Source organism: Balearica regulorum, chromosome 1 (assembly GCF_011004875.1).
Source record: "Balearica regulorum gibbericeps isolate bBalReg1 chromosome 1, bBalReg1.pri, whole genome shotgun sequence".
NCBI classification, from domain to species: domain Eukaryota; kingdom Metazoa; phylum Chordata; class Aves; order Gruiformes; family Gruidae; genus Balearica; species Balearica regulorum.
Window position 1 is genome coordinate 143877464 of NC_046184.1, and position 21026 is coordinate 143898489.

General features: G+C 39.4%; 1 protein-coding gene across 5 annotated transcripts in view; it reads right to left on the reverse strand.

Annotated features, from left to right (window-relative positions):
- LOC104643131 (cohesin subunit SA-2) overlaps nucleotides 1-21026 on the reverse strand; it is a 68923-nt gene that overhangs the window by 13273 nt on the left and 34624 nt on the right. For all 5 annotated transcript variants that reach the window (XM_075737012.1, XM_075736987.1, XM_075737022.1 and 2 more), the window contains 12 exons: nucleotides 13015-13122; nucleotides 10934-11042; nucleotides 9996-10113; nucleotides 9042-9145; nucleotides 8508-8600; nucleotides 8332-8421; nucleotides 7109-7312; nucleotides 5572-5648; nucleotides 3951-4038; nucleotides 2853-2930; nucleotides 904-996; nucleotides 101-269 (listed from right to left, as the gene is read on the reverse strand). In XM_075737012.1, the coding sequence (XP_075593127.1) occupies nucleotides 101-269; nucleotides 904-996; nucleotides 2853-2930; nucleotides 3951-4038; nucleotides 5572-5648; nucleotides 7109-7312; nucleotides 8332-8421; nucleotides 8508-8600; nucleotides 9042-9145; nucleotides 9996-10113; nucleotides 10934-11042; nucleotides 13015-13122 (1331 nt within the window). The remainder of the gene's footprint in view (nucleotides 1-100; nucleotides 270-903; nucleotides 997-2852; nucleotides 2931-3950; nucleotides 4039-5571; nucleotides 5649-7108; nucleotides 7313-8331; nucleotides 8422-8507; nucleotides 8601-9041; nucleotides 9146-9995; nucleotides 10114-10933; nucleotides 11043-13014; nucleotides 13123-21026) is intronic.

Consider the following 21026-nt stretch of genomic DNA (forward strand, 5'->3'; position numbering starts at 1 on the left):
CAAAAAAAGACCAGATCTTTTCCCTGATATGTTCTGTGCAGATGACAAATGACAGCGAAAGTGGTAGATGATTGTTTCTCCAGTGATAAAGATGTCTAACCTTTGCTTCCCTCTCCCTCCTCCATGAAAACATGTTCCTGGATGAACAAAAGCAGTTTTTCCTGAAGTGATGTGCTAGGAAGATAATCTAGAAGTCCAGCTGCTTCTTCATTATTATTTGAATCCTGATGACTCAAAATCAGCAACCAGTCACAAAGTATCATGAAGGCCTGTATCAAGCAAACAAAGACAAAGAAGGATTTAGAGACCATGTCTTTAAGATTTCTGTTTGTCCCAACGTGTGGTAAAATGCCACAGCTAAGCCCTTCCAGAACTTATCCCTTGGGATACAGTATATACAAGTATCATGCTTGAGCATCACCTGAAGTTTTTCAAACTTCCATGGGAAGGAAGAAGAGCTCTATTATGCTGGAATATCCCTCTTTTAACACATGAATCACTGGACAATTTCTCCAATTTTTTTTATTTTTAAAGTAATATTCATAGCAAGGCATTAATAAAGCAATGATAGCAACCAGTACAGGGATCAGTCTAATCAGAAAACACAATTATCAACTGGCAAATTATGTCATCCAGGTTCAGGCCTTGATTCTGCAGATGTACCTATGCAGACACATATCTATGCTTGATTAAAGCACTAACTTCTGTAGCATTTTAACTAACATAACTTTGATTTTCCTTTAAAATAAATAGTTGAATTTTTTTTTTAAAGATTTATTTCTCTGCTGAGAGACAAAAAAATTTCAAAAATCAGTAGAAGGAAATACTAGTATGAAAAGAAAGGCAGGCATTTAAAATGAGGACTGAGCATGAATACCAGTTAAGTGATGGAGAAACACAAACCTTTTCTCTTATATCTTTTTCATTATGGTGGAGTAAGCACATGCAAATCTGACTGTAACGTCTCAGCTCTCTTCTTAGTGCAAAAAGAGTCTCCTAAAAATGTATTTAGGAAAAGTGACAGGACAAATATGTTAGGGACTATGATTCAATAGAGAATTACAGAACAAAGAACAGTTGCATCTTTCTTCCACTGATATTATTCATTTAAGATAGCACAGCTGATGACGTTATTAAAGAAGCTGACATCTCACAGTACCAACAGCTTACTAGCTACGAACAACTTAAAAACCATGTCTTGTTTTCAGGCACAATATCTGGGATAGAAAGGTCAATCCATAAAAATATATACTTCCCACACACACTCTGGTGCAGAAACGTGACAAATACTAGTAGGACACGTGCATCTGTCACACCTGCTGAGGCTAGCCGTATTCAGCAAGTCACAAACTTGTTTCTCCAGCTGTAGAATGGGCAGCTCTAATAGCATGTATTCCCTTATTCACTTCAGCTTATCCTTATAAAGCAGTGATACTGATTTCCACTTTAGAGATGTAAGTAGAGTCAAAGAAGCTCTGGTCCGTTCCACCTACTTTTCAATGTGACTTGCCTTCTGGAGTGGCTCTTCTCTCTCGCTCAATTGACTACAAAGGGAACGCAGTTTCGCTACGCTGCTAACTTCAGCACTCAGAAACTTAGACACCTCTATTTGTTAAGATGAATCCCGCAAGAGCAACTATTTGATTTGCCCAGAGCCACATAAAAGACTTGCTGATCCTTCACCAGGTCCCAGCTGTTGCACTGCACTGAGCTCTGAGCAGTCAATAGAAGAGGAATGCCCTTGCAGGACGGCTGGGTTTCACGCTATGCAACTGTATCTTTATAACAAAGGGGATCCATCCCAGGGCATGCTGAGAAGAAGCAGACCATTGTGGGAGGAGGGGAGGGAAGAAACAGTCCTAGAGCTGCTGTCCAGGAAATGTTCTTTTCTGCTCTTGGAACTTCTTTCTCTGCCAACATCCAGATTTGGCCCTGCAGAGTGGGTGGTAACATTGTGCTTCCAATCAAAATCTGCTCCCACATGAAAGGCCGAATTAAAATATGTGCGGCCCCATTATCAGTCAAGCTAACCGTGTCTGGACTGAAAGGCAGAACATATTAGAGCAGTGAGAGATGCGGACATCCACACAGGAATGGAACGGGACGGGAATAGATAGTGAATCAGTCACCAAATGGGGTAACCTCCCAGCTAGCATTTCTCACACAAAACAAATGTTCATGTCAGCATCCTGTTCTGTACACACAGGAGCACCAGCCCTCAGTGTACTCAGAAATCACCATAAAGAGGAGCCACACAGGTACACATTCATACGTGAACCAAAGCATAAAAGAGTTTTCCTCTCTGGTGTGTCAGACTAGACTGTCTCCTGAAATACCTGCCAGACCTTGGCACTATGTAAAACCAATTAAGAAAGTAAGTAGTCAGCTGATGAAAAAATTACCACTTTCCTCCAACTTTTTGTCAGAAATATATAAGTAAATCAAGAAAATAAAAACAAAACAAAGCAACAGGACTTTCTGGAGTTTTCACTGAATATTCTTCGGTGCTTAAAACAAGAAAACAACAAACTGTTTGGCAGCGTAACAAGTTCCTTATCTCCATCAAGCCCCAGGAATTCGATGCACATGTTTTGCAGTAAAAATAGAAGTGAACCATTGTTCACTTATTCTCTTGCAGACTGAAAAAACATAAACACTTTAAAAAAATCAAAAAAAAAGAGGGCAAGACAGAGAGAAAATGCCTCAACTCAGTTTGGTTTTCTCAAGAAAACACACACATTATCTTCTTGAGAAAGCTTTTGGGTTTTTTTTCTGGTAATCTGAGAACAGAAAAGCAACTTAAACTTCTAGAAGCACAACCCTGGGTTTCAAAATTATGTGGAGTGGCCAACCTTGGGAGAATTTTCCGAAACTGCAGCTAGCTGCCACAGGAGAGAAAAATACGTGCACTGGAGAGCTGGCAGGATCATCTGCAAATAAAAACACACCCTTTATTTACATGAAAGGCTCAACTGCAAAAAGCTTAGATTTAAACAAAGCATCCAAGCCTGACATTCTGCATGCTGCTTGCATGACCATTTCTGCACTGTATTTAGACCCTCAAAATAAACATAATAGGTTTACATACAAGTAAATATTGCCTCCTGAGAAACCTCATTACTAAGGTGCCGCTTCTGCAGAACTCTGACGTCTTGACGAGTTCAATGGAAAGTAATCATGCACTAAAAAGGCTGTTCACAGAGGCTAACTTTGGCTTAGCTTCTTAGGATTTCTCTGCAGTCTTTGGTGAAAGGCAGACTCCTCCAGAGGGCAATTCAGACCAGAAGCCAAACCGTGGTGCTCTGATGCTCCAACTAAAAGTGTCCACCTCTACCCACTGGCTGCAGGCTCTCTCTATCCAGCTAAATTCTATCCCTTTCCAAATAGCCTCAAGTTCTCTCCTGAAGATGGAGGCTGATGAACATCCATCATTGCTACAGTACTTCACCTTGTAATCCCAGGATATACCTCCATCTTGGCATGGCTAATGTTTGAGTTGAGGCAACCAGACAATCAAAAGGCCACAGTGGAGACAACTGGTAATCATAAACCATCTTCACCAAGAGTCAGTCGGCAAGCATCAGGTCCAAAGTATTCCAATTTCTGGTTACATGCTATCTATAAGGGGCTCCTCACAGTCCCAACAATTTCATAGGTACTGAGAGCAAGATTATGCAATCAATGGGAAGTACTGAGCATGACAAAGGATCAGTCCAGATGTCAGGTGATTACTCTAGTTTTGGACAATCTCCAAAATAAACAAATCTATGGCATGAATTTACCGATTCCAGTAATGTTATACCAAAGACAGCCTCAGTTTCCTAGACTGAGAAATGGAAACAGTATCTTCCTGCCTCAAAGACACTGACATAAAAGATTATTTACTATTTCCTAATTTTCCTCCTTTCAACAAGAAAAACATCTTTCAATGTTAAGTATTAACAACTCACCAGAACAGGCAAACTCCCATGTTCCATTTCAAACACCAGCAACCTTAAAGTCTTGTCATACAGATTCCACTTGGAGAGATCATGGGCACTGCAAGTGAAAAAGAAACAATAATGATACACTATGCAAGAAATGAAATCTCACCTGACCAAACCAATTAAATGTGTCCTGTTTTACCTTCATTGGATGTACAGCAATAACTTTAAACAGCTAAATATTAATTATAAGGGAGGAAAAATGAAATTAAGTTTTTCATGTTCTAACACTGCAATCTTTAGTCCACAGATTTACAGACTGCATTCCTACCACAAAACTGCAGTGCCATGAGGAGAAGAAAAAGAAGCTTGAGCTCTATACCTTTTCTATACTCTATCCACACTCTCTAAGTGCCCACAAAGGTCAAAAGAACAATTTCCCCGCCCTGCTTTAATACAGTGTTTCTAATATTCTTGAGTGTTCACAACTCAACATTAGACTTCTCTTTGCAAAAACAGAGCAGCCCTAGCATGCAGGATAGGTAAAAGACACATTGAGAAGGCAGCCCAATTCCCCCACCTTCTACTATCTTGCATGATAATTTACTTGGTGAACAATCCCTGGAGAACCAAGCTTTTGAGAAATCCATCTTTTAACAAAAGAAGATCAGATAAACTAAACAAACAAAGCAGATTACATCTGCTGGGAAAAAGACTGCATTCACTATACCCTCTTCAGACTGACCACCAGTTTTGACAATAAGGCAGTGCAAAAGCATCCAGTTAGGAGGGAGGCACCACAGAGAGGATCTCTGTCCACTCTGACATTCCAACTCTGTAGCACACACTTCTTAGCCACATTAAGGCTGATGCTCCAACTTCTGTAAGGAGTCCAAAAAGAATTCTGTATCCAAGAGTACGGTTGTCTAAAGAAGAAACTAAACCTTGTAGCACCTCTGTCCTGGTTTCATCAGGGATAGTTAATTTTCTTCCTAGCAGCTGGTGTAGTGCTGTGTTTTGGATTTAGGGCAAGAATAATGCTGATAACACACTGATGTTTTAGTTGTTGCCAAGCAGTCAAGGGCTTTTCAGCTTCTCATACTGCCCTGCCAACAAGAAGGTGGGGGGCGCCCAAGAAGCTGGGAGGGAACACAGCCAGGACAGCTGACCCAAACTGGCCACAGGGATATTCCATAGCATATGCTCAGTCATGCTCAGTATATAACTGGAGGGTTGGCCGGGAGACGGTGTGGCTCAGGAACTAGCTGAGCATCAGCTTTGGGTGGTGAGCAATTGTGCTGTGCATCACTTGTTATGTATGTTCTTTTATTATTACTGTTATCAGTCATTGTTATTATGAATATTATTCTCTTCCTTTTCTGTCTTTATCTCAACCTACAAGTTTTCCCTTTTTCTTTTCAATTCTCTACCCCATCCCACTGGGGGCGGGGGAGGGAGTGAGTGAACGGCTCTGTGGTTGTTTTAGCTGCCTGCCGGGTTAAACCATGACAACCTCTCATAGGGATCATTTTCATTCTCTTGTGAAAAATCTTGTAAAACCCAACAAACAAGAGCAATTCTCACTTTGCACCTGTTAGGTTAACACTTAAGTATATGGTGAAGTAAACTATGTAAATAAACATCTCACTTATGAAAAGCTGCTACTCTTCTCAGAGCAGAATGCATCCGGGAAATTCCTCCTGCATCCGTACAAAATCCTTCTTCCTAAGTTAGGAAAGTTTGGGAAAGAGAAAGGAATTAGCCAGCGTGGGGCAAGGTAACTGCAATGTTCTCTTCCCAACCAACCCACAAGCTTGAATTACTCTCCTCCAGCCTTCCCCAGTCCCTTCACCTTTAACGATGCTACTCATGTCTTCCTCTACAGCAAAAAGAAAGTAACACATTGACTGCACAGAAATTTTGTATAAGAAAATGTCCCTGTCATTAACAAACCCACGGCAGCCTCCCTAGACTACAGTACTGCTAACAGAGAGTAAAAACTAGCAATTAGGCTACCACAGAAGTGCTAACCCTCAGACTCACAGGCCATTCACAGTCCCTCACACAGTTGTTAGGGATCTCTGGAAAGCTGACTGTTCACATGGTGCTGACTCTCCTTGCTTCCAGCTGCCAGATCACATTCAAAGTAGCTAAAAATATATTAAATACTTTCCCATAGATGCAATTGCTGTAGTTTCCACAAGGATACTACGTGATTATGGGAGATGGTATATACAACCAGGAATTAGAAGGGAGGGGTTCCAGGAGAAAATCTCTTTATTTAGATATGGATCACACTATGAAGGAGTTGAAGAATCCCTGGTCTAGCACTTACCTTGTTTCTCATAAGTACACATTCTCCCACATTGACATAGATATCTATTTAAGACCAACAAAATAAATCCAATCTGAGGTTAGGGGATTTTTTGGCTGGACGCATTTTACAATATCCCAGTGTCCAATAAAAAACTGCCAGTGTTAACTCTCATACCATGGCATGACACCTGTTCATGACGGCACAGTTGATCAGATCAGCTGCAGGCTTCTGTTGTTCAGTTCAGCCAGCAAGCTATTCATATCACCACCAGCTGTTTCTGCTTTTTAGAACTAATGAAAAACTTTGAGGGAGACTCAGCAGTCCTCCTTCAAGGGGAAATTTCAAAGACCCCAAAGCTATACAATCTGTATTAAAGACTGCTGGGTGGTTTGGTTTTGGTTTTTTTTCCTTGTACTATCTCTACAGCCAAAGTGGCAGCACAAAGGGCATCTTATGAAGAAATATGTAGAAGTACAGAACTATACCTTTTGGAGAACAGTCTCATCACCTATAGATTCACAGCACTTCTTAGCTGATCTTGCACATAGTATCTTTGGCACAGTAACGGAGCCACCAGGAAACAACTATGGAGCTTAGCTCAAGAACATTCAGAAGGCATAAAACAACCTGGTGCTGGTGTGGACTACCTCATTTATTATTTTCTCTATTCTATTCCTGCCAAAGTACATCTGCTTCATTAAAATGTAGACAGACAATCTTTTCAGAGGTGCAAACCTATCTTTGAAAGCTCTGCCCCCCTCAAGCAGAGAAACAGCAGGCAAAGAATAGTTTCATATCCTCTCAATTTTATTGTCTTCTTTTTTCATAGGGAACCACTCGGTTTATCACCACAATGAGTCAAACTCACCTTTTCCCAGAAGCCATCTAGTAGCTGGTTAAGCTGTTCCATCAACTCATCTATCAGTTGAGTTCGGGCACGATCCACCTGGCTGTAGATGGCACTTTCTTCACTGCAGAAGATATAATAAGTCCTGGAGGAAGCCTCAAGAACAGACATATCAGAGTGTTTGGCCACAATGTCTTTTACCTCTCTCAGCAAAGCATCCAAATGCTGCAAGTGATAAAAGAGGTATTATAGGCAGATTGTACAAAAATCCACTTGTGCTTTAGACACTTTTCACCAGGTCCATTATCTCTATAGGTCATACAACCAACAGGAAATAAAGGCCAGTCTAAGGAGCAAAGGGGCATGATTAGAGGATACAACTTTTTTCTAGGTTTATAGCTCTTTTTCATTATTAGTGCCTCTGGATCTTCTTAAAAAATGAAGCAACTGCTTTAAGTTCTACTTTGGCAATATACATTTGGCACTACATAAAAATAAAGACAAAGGTAGGGAATAAAAAATGCCTTTCTAAAGGACAGGTGGGTCTCCACACAACAGAAGTTGTCTCCCTCAGCAGCAGAGGACAGAGAATGTTTCAGATCATGTCAGCAACTGGGGTCTTCACTGTTAGTGAGAGGAGGTAACTTCTGCCATTCTGCTGACTCTCTCTGTTCCAGTTAACGTTTTGTGCTGAAATTAACCTAGGAGTGTTCGCCTAACATTACCTCCCTGTAAACATCCCTGCTTAAGAATACATTGCGCTATTTCAAGGATTTCATCTATCCGTTTCTGACCATCCCTCTCCCATCAGCAGATATACTATCTCCAGTCTTATCTTTCAGTTACGATCATTCCCCAGCAGCTGGGAGTCAGTCTTCAAGGAGAATGAAACCTATTCTGTAGTAAACTCCTGGGAGGCACTAGCTCAGACACATGGCATAACCCACCCTCTCTCCACCCAACAACGAAAAAACCCAGAGCCAGGCCTACCACATGAAACCACAAATCATTACCTGCCACGGCCAGTCACAGCACTTCAGAACTGACAATCACTAAGGCTTTTCTTTGGCAGACTCAAATAAAAAAGTCAAGTCTGAATAAGACCACCTTCCTCAAGTTATGAGATCATTTCTTTGTATTTCAACAGTCTCCTTCCTGCTTGTTCGAAGTCACACTAAACTCTGTACACTGTCACATAAATTTAGTACATTCCGCATTAATCGACTACCCCAATTTCTATTCACCTTCTCTAGATGTCCCGTACTGTAAACATCTAAATCATAATACTGAGGAATCTGCAGAAGATTTGCCACTTTTTGTGCATCTGTTGAATACTGCAGAGGAAAAAACAGGATATGAGTACACGGTAGGAATGTTAATGAAATACTTAACATGCATTCACGGAGCAGCTGTTAGTTACCTTTGCCAAGAGCTGAGGAAGCACCATAAGAAAGTGTTCAGTAATTTTGGTACAATCTTCCAATTGTATTTTCTTCTCTTTTACTGACAGAATCTGCAGATAAAGCACTGTGTTTCGATTATAAAATCTCTTACATTCGAGTGGAATTTTACATGTAACCCAAGGTTAACTCACATGCCTTTGTCTAAAGCATATCAAGCTAAGATAAAGATACTCTTCCGTGGAGACAACCAGATGCTTTTTTATTTTTTTGTTAACCTTAAATTAGATGCAAATTGCTGAACAGCTATATCTTGTGGATAAAATGCTCACCATTTGTCAATAACATGCTTCAACTGGCTTTCCTCTAACGCTTATCTCCTTCAACATCCACTACTACTAAGATCTAGAGGTCAAAAGACTGCGCCATTTCATAAAAATAAGCCATTTTATTTCCGAAGACATACCTACCACTAGGAACATGCTGTCTGGCAAAGCACATCAGGCAAAAAGAATGTGATTACAGGACAATAAATAAGACTAAGATGCACTGACTTTTTTGGCTGCACCTCTGCTCACTGGAGGATGACCTTCAGCCGCTTCTCTAACCGTTGCGAGGATAATTTCAATGAGAGCACTTTCATGGGCATCACTCAGGGCTGTAAGTAAATCAGTCTCCTTTCAGCGTCACACAAAAGAAAAATGAAGCTGCAGCAACAGCTAATGTAAAGCCTACTCATTTATCTGAGCAACTGTGGAAGGACACTACAGAAAGGAAGATGCAGTGTTGCTAAACAAACACCTAGAGAGTGTTTGATTTAATTTAAAGAAAATTATTTTCTACATTTACAGAACACAAAAGCAATTATTCCTCTCATGGCTAAACTTTTTAGGGCAGTTGGACTCCCAAAAGCTTTAACAAGGCCTATTCCTACTGACTATTATCTCATTTGCTTATTTGAGTACCAAAATGCTTTAACTCACTGGGTGTACAAACTTTGATTTCAATCACACAACCACCTCCAGTTCTACTACAACAACTATTATTTAAGTTCACTTTAAAATACTTCTACACAAAACTAATCCTTTAGAGCGTTTGACATCTATGAACTCAGCACATTACTAATTTTCTGTTCAGGGGTGAACAATAGCCCAACAACACTGCACTTCAATCAATTAATAATTTTAGATTCTTCAGTTTTGGACAAACAAACAAAACAAGTGAACACTACATAAGCATTATGGCTTAATTACACAAGTATTCTTGCAAAGTTTCTAAACTAACATTATATAAATACAGCATACAGAATACCGAATAAAACAAGTGTGTTGATACAAATATTGCATTGACAGTGCATTGAGTTGCATCTGCTTTATGGCCCTTGGGGAACACAATCTGGGATCCAGGGGTATTACAATATGGAATGATCCTAAACTAGCTGAAGGCAAAGTTCAAAAAACACTATCAAGAGACTCATTCAGACAAAACTAAGCTCTTTGCTTACCCACCTTCTCCATCTTCTTCACCATTTTTTAATAGAAGAGTGGTCATGCACTCCCAGTCCTTCAGAAATTTGCCTGCCCAGTCCCACAAGCTGTCTATGAGGTATGCAACATGTTTGTGTAGCTAGGGATTAAAAACACAAGCTTATAGAAGAAAATGCATCATTAAAAGAAATACAGTTTTGTATGTTCGTCTCCTTTTTTCCAATTTCAGAGCTTGTCATTCACACATATATTCACACACAGTATTCCAACATATTTAGTTTGAGGCTAATGAACATTTAAACACCGTGCCTTCAATTTGATACAAAGCAGGAAAATGGGGACGAAAAGCAGGAAAAAAGCTTGGTTTTCTTTCCTTTGCAATTTAAGTCATCTTTTTAAAACTAGCTGCTGTATTGCTTTTATATTGCTGATGATAACAACCAAAATCCTACCTTGGGACTAGAAACAAGTCAACATTTTGAGCAACGTGCGGGAAATTCTTCACAGAAAGACTCAAAACTCCTGTGCCCGAGACACTTTGGCCAGACATAGGTCTGCACCACTGCAAAAGCCAAATAGTGAAGTAGAGTACTTAAGCTGATAAAACTCTCAGCAGAACTATGCAGTTCTTAGCGTAGAGCCATGGTACAGCAATCCAAATCTGCTGGCAGAAATCACGGACACATACCAAAAACCCCTCACTCAGTGGCATTAGTCTTTGAGGTTGTTTTCAGAAGCTGCTTCGGCACTGATTCTCTCCATTAGCATAGTTGTAAATTAGTTTTAATACAACAGAACAGAAATGTCTTCATTAAAAACTCATCCTAGAGAGCAACAACATCCCAAACACCAAACATTTCAGAGCTCACCACCAGAAACAGCTTTCAAAAGGAAGCCAATAGTTGATTTAACATGTGACACTGGATTTAAAAGCTTACTGCAGGGACTATTCTCCTCACCTCACTCTCCAGGAAAAAACGTATTAATCTTTTCAACTGGTCAGTACTCGCCTCAAACTTCCCTCCTCCTTTGGGCTGAACTTCTTCATCTCCCTCATGACTAAGCAGCCTGCCAACAGAAAAGGAAGTCAGTCCAGTTCTGCCATTCTCCTTATACTCATTTACCAATGTAACACTAATTCTGTCAAGATCCCAAGGATTGTATTTCTTCTAAATGTCTACTTATTTACTCCAAATCACATTAGACTTTTTTATCAGATGAAAGAAAACGAGATTAGATTGTTTTCCATTATGAGAGATCTGTTATCCCTCTGGATGTAGAGACTGTTTCTGACAGTTTCACAGGTACTCTGCCAGCTTTCTGGACAACAGATGCAGATCCCACAGTGTTAAACATATAATGGGGTAGGCATTTGCTCATGCTTGAAAAGGGGCTTGCTCTAGGCTGAATTTAAACCTTAACAACAGAGTAGAGATATTGCTACCCAACATTATTCACATCATGGTACATTTTGGAACTGAAGCTTCTTAAAGACAGCATAGTATCTTGTAAGTGGCAATTCACTCGACTTCACAAATACAGTGGAAAAACTGTTCTTCCTTTTCTGTCTGAAATATGAAGCACAAAATGACACTTCAATTTCTATTTCCCTCTTTATCCAAAATAGTGTGACTGCACTGCTCACAAAAGGTGCTAAGCCCAAAATAAATACAGGAAGGCCGTCCCTGCAGATTAATGGAAGGCCAAAACGGCTTGGATTTAAGAGAAGGACCACACTCCTCAAGGTCAGTAACACCTTATACTTTCAGAAAATGCTTCTGCTGGTATAGTTTATGCCAGCTAAGTAAGTAACCTAAGTTAAAAATGCAGACATTGAGGAGATTTCATGCAAACCAAGAAGGGGAAAAAAAAGCCTAAGCATTTATACTAAAACTTCTACCAGTATGACAAGGGAAAGGAGGTTGTCACTAACATCTCTAACAGACTAGAACAAACATTTCTATACTGGCAAAAGTGCACAGAGAAGAACTGGGCAAACAAGAACAAGGATGAGGTTTACAGGGTCAAAGTGTCCACACTTCACTGGGAAGCTGGGTAGAAAAAGTAATGGCAATCACTTCAATAGCAAAAAGCAGCAGTGTTCTGAGAGGAAAAACATCTGATTTATGACAGAATATTAGGACCAACACAGAAGACTAAGACTAGCAGATGTGATAGAAGACTCATCAAAACAGAAATTTATCTTCATTTGTCTCTCTGTTGGACTTGACTCCACAAACCCCAGAATGTGAGCAGTTCAGCTAGATAGGAAGAGACAGCTAGGAGGAGATTTTGCACATGTGAGAAACACAAATCATTATTATTTCTGAATTTTTCCCCACAAAAGTCTTGCCAAAATGTTTTTATTTTCATTCCTCTTTGTAAGGCAAAATTATTTCTCTCAGTCATAAAGACAGAATATTTATTTCTTTGCTTTTTAGCACGCCAACTCCATTCACTTCATGCAACCATTGTTATAAGAAGCCCATTTATAAGAGTTACTCCTGGGGAAGATAAACCCTGTACTTCATTAACCTGACAGAAAATTGGGAGAACTTTTTAATCTGCTGCATCTCTCATTATTCAAAGCCTTTACAATGTATAAGGCAACTTCCAAAGGGAGAAGAGGAGGCCATTTTTGTGATTAATCACCAAAGCTATGGCAATCCAGCAGATGCCAGGTGATGAATTAGCTTGTAAGAAGCAAAGCAACAGGAAAAGAAAGTAGAAAGAAAGAAGGTATGCTCTCAATATAGCATGGCATCTGTGGATCAGTCAGTTGTTTCATATTCTCTACGTCAGTCTTGCAACTTTCCTCATGCCTGTCGTGCCAGGGCTGTGCAGGGGAACAAATGATTAGCCCCAGACAGCATTTCTCTTCTGATTCAGCAGAAGAAAGCACATCTACTATGATCATGGCACACACTTCCAGCAGAAAAATGAATGCTTAATGTCCCTCTTAAATAAATCGACCTTCATTCTGAAACAAATGAGAATATGCAAGAAGTAGGCATGCAGGCAGGCAGGCAGGCAGAGATACCTTTTATAAAGGAATTCCCCAGCTGCTACTGCAAGCGGACGGTGTGTGGTATAAACAAACTGGTATAGCATTTCACAGTCTTCAGCTGATAATACATCCTCGCAGTTCCTAGGCAAAAATAACAACGGAAGTTATAGTTCAGGTTTATCTGCAAAGAATATTATGAATGCCATGTCCAGCTTTTATGAGACCTGATTCTACACAGCCGTGCAACTTGTTTACACAGCTAAATTTTTGTAGGACGTATCTAAAAATGCTATCAAACAGAATTGGCAGCATTCTTTTACTCACTTTGTACAGAAACAGAGGTCTGTGCAAGCCATGATGAATCAGGTCGACTGCATGGACATGAACATTAGTTTAAAGTATAACTAAAGTTGATTAGTGGTCATGGTAAAAAGAGTAATAGGAATAAAATAGGAAAATCATGCCTCTACTTTATGCTTACATATTCACCATAGAAGATAATAAACAAGAAAAAGCCATTTTGCAGTACAAATTCTTTTAAAATTATTTATTACACACTATATTCTATTACACTAGGCTTACACAGAGTCATATGTAAAAAGGAATCAGAACACATTCTTGATAGCATGCTTTTGACTGTGACCTATCTGCACAAACACGCTCAAAGTCACAATTTTTTTCATTCAGCTACACATCTTGAGAATACCACATGCCAACTAGTAAACCTAGAACACTGTATGCGGGGAAGAAATGGTATTAATATCAACCCTTTACAAAAAGGGAACTAAAGTATCAAGGTTGATTAACCCACTGAAGAAATATCAGAGGATTGAAACCCAAAGCAAGGATTACAGTTTCAAAATGCTGGCTTCGTACTGCCATACCAATGTCATTGGACTAAGCTACTTCAGAGAATGAAAGAGCAACACATGAGATCCTTACACTTACTATAGCCAGGTGGGGGGAAAGGAGTTTGATTCATTACTGCACTCAATCCTCAGGTAGTAACAGTTTAAAACCATCTACAGCTGTGGTCCAATACTTTCTCTAAAACTGAGGATTCACGCTCTTCATTTACTGGGAGTATATCTTACAAAAATTAACAGCCCATCCTGCGCTTGCCCTTTTGTCTCCAAGCCCATTTCATCCTTTAGCATCCTAACAAGTCACAAAGCCCCAAAACATCCTCCAACCTGACTGAAAAAAAGTGAGCTTACATTAGGTGAGAGTATCACTGGAGTGTCCATTGCAAATATTTTTTAGCACAGTCTGGGATTTAAAATCAGTAAGGGAAAAAAAGAAAAAGAAAAAAAAAAAGCACTCATTTCTCAAAGCCAATAGAGGTTGATACCCCCTGAATTTTAGCTTTACAATGCATTTACTCATGTATCACTTGAATTTTTCACATTTTTCCTCATGGGTGGTTACAGCGGTCACTGGAACAGTAAAAAGGTATTTAAATGGAAGTGCGGATGGTATGTCTCCAAAAGTGATGGGTCAATCTCACAATGCTTGCCCTCAATCAAAAAGAAAAGCTGCCTTACATAATTCAGACAAGTTTTGGTGGCATCTTAACATGCAATTCCCTTGAATATTTATTTGCAGTAATAGGACATATAAAAAATGCTCTGAGTATATATTTCATGCAATTAGCATACAGGAAAACATTTATGTGACTCTTATTCAGCCATCTACAGAATTGGGGAAATAGAATAAAAATGTGTTTATTAAGATTAAATAGCAAGAAATTGCAAGAAGTAACATGGTGTGTCAGAGTATATGAATAAGCACCAGTGTGTCCTGTGAAGCCATGAATAAAGTATCAAATTTATTAAACTTCTACAAGTTTAACAAGTGAGAGTAAAATAAAGGCTGACAACACATTGCACTTACAGGAGTAAAAATAGGTGATATAGTAAGTTTTTATATTAAAAGCCTATAAGGAATTTGCTGAAATAAACTAGCAGTCTGACAAGGTTTCTTTCATTCTTTTTAACATTAATCTATTATTTAGATCTTTTAAAGCACTAATTTCTATGAAGCTGCCCTTGTTGTTTTCTCTCTATATATTTTTTAAAACAGCTTGAAAAAGAAGAAATTTCTATATAAACATACTGTGATCTAGAGTGGGCCAACACAGAATCACAGAATGGCTGTGAATGGACAGCACTTCTAGAGATCATCTAGTCCAACCCTCTGCTCAGAGGAGGATCAGCTACAGCAGGTTGCTGAGGGTTATGTTCAATCGGGGTTTGAATTTCTACAAAGTCAGAGACTTCATAACTTCTCTGGCAACCTGTTGCAGTATTGGACCAACCCCATGGTAAAAAACTTTTTTCTTATGCTTAAATGGAATTTCCCGTATGAACATGCTAGTCAAATGTACACTTCTTTTATGTTTGAATTTTTTATTCTTTACATTTCAGGTTTTCTCTTCTTAGCACATTTATGGAAATAGTGAATGCAACACTTGTGTGTCTCTATTTTAATAAAATTCCTTGCCTAAATTGTTTGGATAGCTCAAAGAGCTCAGCAGCATGCCTGCCATCTCTTTGGGTAGATGTTAAGGACTCTGCCTTTCCAGTACAAATGAAACTGTCTTTCCTTAGAAATTTCCTTTCCTTAGGAAATGACCTGGGGGTCATGGCGGGCACCGAGTTGAACATGACCCAGCAATGTGCCCTTGCAGCAAAGAAGGCTAATGGTGTCCTGGGCTACATTAGGAGGAGCATTGCCAGGGTCGAGGGAGGTGATCCTTCCTCTCTACTCAGCACTGGTGAGGCCACACCTGGAGTGCTGGGCCCAGCGCTGGGCTCCCCAGTACAAAAGATGTGGACATACTGGAGAGAGTCCAGTGAAGGGCCGTGAAGATGATTAAGGGACTGGAGCGCCTTTCCTCTGAGGAAAGGCTGAGAGAGCTAGCTGTGACTGTTCATTCTCGAGAAGAGAAGGCTCAGGGGGGAACTTATGAATGTGTGTAAGTACCTGAAGGGAGGATGCAAAGAAGATGGAGCCAGGCTCTGCCCAGTGACAGGACCAGAGGCAATGGGCATGCACTGAAACACAGGAGGTTCGCTCTGAACATCAGAAAACACGTTTTTACTGTGAGCAGTGGCACAGGCTGCCCAGAGAGCTTGCGGAGTCTCCAACACTAGAGATACTCAAAAGCTATCTGGATGTAGTCCTGGGCAACCAGCTCCAGGTGGCCCTGCCTGAGCAGGGGGGTTGGACCAGATGACCTCCAGAAGTCCCTTCTAACCTCAGCCATCCTGTGATTCTGAAATCCCAACCTCCTTGTTTTTAACTTTGTTTTCAAAGAGGCTAGGTATTTGCCACAGTTACATTAATCTACAGCAGTGTTATTTCCTCTCTCCTCAAGATAAGAGTACCTCTGGCCATGTATGAAGCAAATGAGGGGAAAAAAAACCGGGTTTTTTTTTCAGCACAGACTGACCAACACTCATGACACCACTTGAGCACCTGACCTTTTTTTTTTTTTTCTTTCTTGAATGGGAGGAAATACCTGTACGTACTACTGCTAATTTTTACACACTGCTCAACCACTACCCTCTGTGATACAATGAGGTTTATACTCATAACCCCCACTCAGATGAGTGTTTAGGGGTTTTACTTGCCTCTGGAAGTAGCAGCACTTGACTACACCTGCTACCACTAATACCACCACAGTAAATGGGTGCCTTTTTTTTTTTTTTTTTTTTTACATACATAAGCCAATCAACAAACATTCAAAGAATACTTAAAATACAGCAATAACACTGCTGCAAATTTACAGCTCTCAGAATGCCGAGCAACAGATAAAGGTTAAGCCAGAAGTGCCTGCCAAGTGCCTAAAAATAAACAGGCATGGCCTACCACATACCAATGTCATGACATACCATTTTCTCTGCACTTAAGTGTGAACATGTCATGAAGAAGTTGGAATACTCTAGGGGGAGATCACAGACCCATTTTGTTCTGCATATGGCACCACTTGAAATATTTCATATCTTACTTTTTGTTCCATTTTACTGTACACAAGAGACATGACTGCTGGAGTCACATCTCTTGGTCTGTGCTATTGCTTATACAAAGGATAACCATCAAAATCACAACAGTAAAATAAAAATGTACCTGATACACTTTTCAAAGTTTTGCCACACTATTCTTTTCAGTTTTAATGGCTGTGCAGGGAAAGATCTGGCACATGTTATGGGGACATTGGTAATCCAACGTATAGCATCTCAAACAAAAAAAAATCTGTTAATTTTGCATTTTGAATTAAGTTGAACATCCAAATCTGCAAATACATCAGAAAACATTATTCATGCACTGAGCACTATCAACCAAAAAATATACATTGAAAGTATTCTAATGTCTGAGATAAATTTTTTAAGTAGAAAAATTAGCTAATCTGTTCTGTTATCTCCCTCTTTCTACCCTGCTGTCATTGCAGGTATTTCAAGACAACACTTTGGTGATCAGAGAGATAACATGGTTGCCACTACAATATAACAAGAGTCCTTTCCCACTCACTTTAAAATAGGATTAGCATGTTGCGATATACTGTGATTCTATGATTATACTGTGACAGAATGCAGGAAGATACACATTAGACAAATGCTGTATGGTATGCTATGCTATTTTGGTTAAGAAACATAACCCTAGGACACATGCAAGTCTTATTTTTTCTTGTTAACACTTTAGACAGGAAAGATAAGATTTCAGAACAGATCTCAAGGTTCTTGAATAGAGGTGCACAATGGCAGAAAATTGCTGAGGGTAACTTCCAAGACAGCATAAACCCGAGAGGATGGAGAAAAGGAGAAGACAGAGGAGAAAGCACATGCCTTTGTTCCATTTTGGTCTTTCACTTTTGTTTTGTTTGGAATAGGCTTGAAAAAGCACAACCGTAACTCCACGTGAATAGGGGTGTGGTGGACCTGAAGGAATCACAGAGGAGCTGTGAGGAGCTCCATGCCATTCCCTTTTGATAGTACCTAATCTGCTACAAGCAAGTTACTGATGCAAGAAATCAGAACTGCACAGTACAATTTGCTTCACTCCTTCATATGCTACTTCTATCAGCTTCAAGGTAACATTTCTTTATTTTTTCCTCAAAGCCACTAAACAAGACAAATGTGGATAATTTCCTTATTTTTACGCAAAGCAGGTCTGTCTTCAGCTTATTTTTTACAATCATGTGAAAGCACTTTATTATAATAACATTTAAGCCTTCAATAAACTTAACTGGTCTTCTGCACAATGGCTTGTCTGAATAACCTTGCAAGATACAGTGCATTTGCCTAACAAATGTCAATTCCTCCTCCAAAGTCCATGGCTTAGCTATGAAGTAACACAACAGAATCACACAGTTCAACTCTCTGCTGACACCAAATTACTTGTCACGGGACATCTACAGCTACCACTAGAACTAGTAACATGTATTATATTATTTGCCATGGCATCCTTTGCCAAGGCATCCTTTGCCAAATCCTGCTTTCAAGTTTCTCCTACCGTGTAGCCCCTCCCTGTCCAAACTAAAACATCCTTTCCAGTCTAGTTGAGAATTGGAAAAGAGACTAAGATTTTTAAGCACAACAGTGATGTACCCCTATTTGACTCAGGCCTCCTGTGCTAAGCAGGACACTGGGAACTTAAGAGCCTCGCTTTCTTGACTTTTAAGTCAGGTTAAGTCTACTGACCACTGTCAAAGCACTGTGGTGAGAATTAACATATTTACCAGCTCCATTAAATAGTTTTTAAACTATTTATATGATGTTCTCAGTGAGTGCAATATACTCATGCTTCTCACAAAGGCAGCTCTTCCAGATTTCAAACTTAAGAGTTTTGTGTTTAAAATCCAGTTTAATTTCTAGTTACATTTAACTAATGTCATGCAAAGTAATTTTCCCCTTTGTTATTTACACACTCAAGCTATTTGTAGATTTGTGCCCCTACCTGCACCACTTGTAACCTTTTCTCATTTGTCTACTACAGTTACCTAATTACTTTTGCTGCTCTTTTCCAAAATCCCTCTACTCTTTTAGGCAGTTAAGCACACAAAAATGAACAGAATTGTCTGGCAGTAGGCACACTAAACTAATTTGCCTCCTAAAGGCCGATGCTTTCAGTAAGATTCCTTGGTCTCTCACTGTCACTCATGTTTTCTCCCTCTTTATTTCCTTCCCAGTTCTATTCCCTCTCACATCCTTTGCAACATTAATGCTAACAATTATGTATAATTCAGTAGCATTAATAATTTCTATTATGCTAAACCTCATAGGCTCATTTGAGTTTCAGGATCACATCATGCTGTGTAAAAATAGAAAGCTACTAGCCCAAAGACCTTGGCATTCAATTGAGACAACATGCAACAAACAACAAGAAAAAATCTCAGCTGACAGAGATAGGCAAGATGAAAATACAAATATGGATTTGGAAAAAAAAAAACAAAAACAAAAACAAAAAACACCAAAAAAACCCCCAGGTATATGGATAGCAAGAGGGTTTTGAATCAGCATTGGAATTTTTTATTTTATTTTATTTTTTTTACATAATGCAACACATCTAAGTGAATTGAAAAGATCAGTATTTTCACTGCTTCTCTAGCTAGCAAAAGAAAGAATGCAAAGTTTATGGGCCAGTAGTATGCAGAATAGTCAATGTATATTCCACAGGACTGGAATGCAGTGATGGTTAAGAGATGGTCAAAGCTGTTACTAACACACACAGATCACAGCTCCACTGCAACTGTAATACATCACAAAAATAATTAATTAGCAATGAGGTCTTGCTACTATACTTACCCAAAAGACAATTATGTAAGCCAGTAAAAAAGAGCTACTGATATAGTAGATTTTCCCCGAAGAAAGTCACAGAGCAGCCAATGGACTAACTGAAGGAAAAAAAGTTACTCCTGGCCTTGCTTCTTGCCAACATGTCACAAAACAACAAAATATTTATTCCAGGATTAGAGACATGTTCTAAAAGTCAGTATCTGACCAATTAAGATTATATTATTTGTTAAAAATAATCCATGATTCCAAATCATATATATAGGGAGTTCATGAGATAGAGGTGTTTACCAGTAGCTTTAAAAATAGAAACTTGATCTGAAAGGTCTTTCATGTCTCACTAAAAATGCAAGTTGGGCAACTAGAATTCAGTTGCCAAGTGTATCAAGCAGCATTACTGCTCAATATCCAGATGCTGGTTTTGAACTATGAGACACACCTGTTTCAGACACAGTAGCCCTGAAATTTCTTTGCTTCTGCAATGCCAGCAGCAAGTCCTTTCTGACATTATTGTAGGTACTGAGGCATAAGCTTTTCACCTGCTAGAAAAGCATCTTGATACAGGCTCTTCTTAAGTAGTCTGTACATGTGACTGTCTATATTGTCTGCATTCTCTTCACACAGGTTTTATAGACTGGTCAGTACTAGTCTTGTCAAAGAAGAGCTGTCATTGACTTTGCTTATTGAGTCCCCAGTTCCCACTTTCATCACTCCAATAATTAAGCCAAATCAACAGAGCTCAGAGCAGCTGACATGGCAGGGGGGCAGAAAGCAGGATGGCTACTCAAAAGATGAGCAAAAAGAAAGAGAAGTATGTATTTGCTAGGCCTCCATACAGCCTAATTAAAAACAATTTCAAAATGTATTAATTTTACTTAGGAAAACTGCATTTTATGATGGAAAATGTCATTCAGAAAACTTTAGAAGGCATTTATTCACATTGGAAATCATATTTAAGAAAAATTAGGAAAAAAATGCTTCCGGGGAAAAGCAACATTGATCAAACTTTTATAGCAGCAGCTTGCATTAATGAGAACATGATCCCTTATAATAAACAGCTGCAGTGCCAATATAGCACTTGTTAGTTCAGATACAGAAGGAGGGCAGCCATAACTGGTGTACAGCATCTTTGTACTTCAACAATGGTGTGCTGCTCCTCCTAGCACAGGGACACGTTACACACATAGACACAGCATTGTGCTTTGTTCCAATAGCTACACACCATGGAGAACCAAGGGATGTAGAAATAGA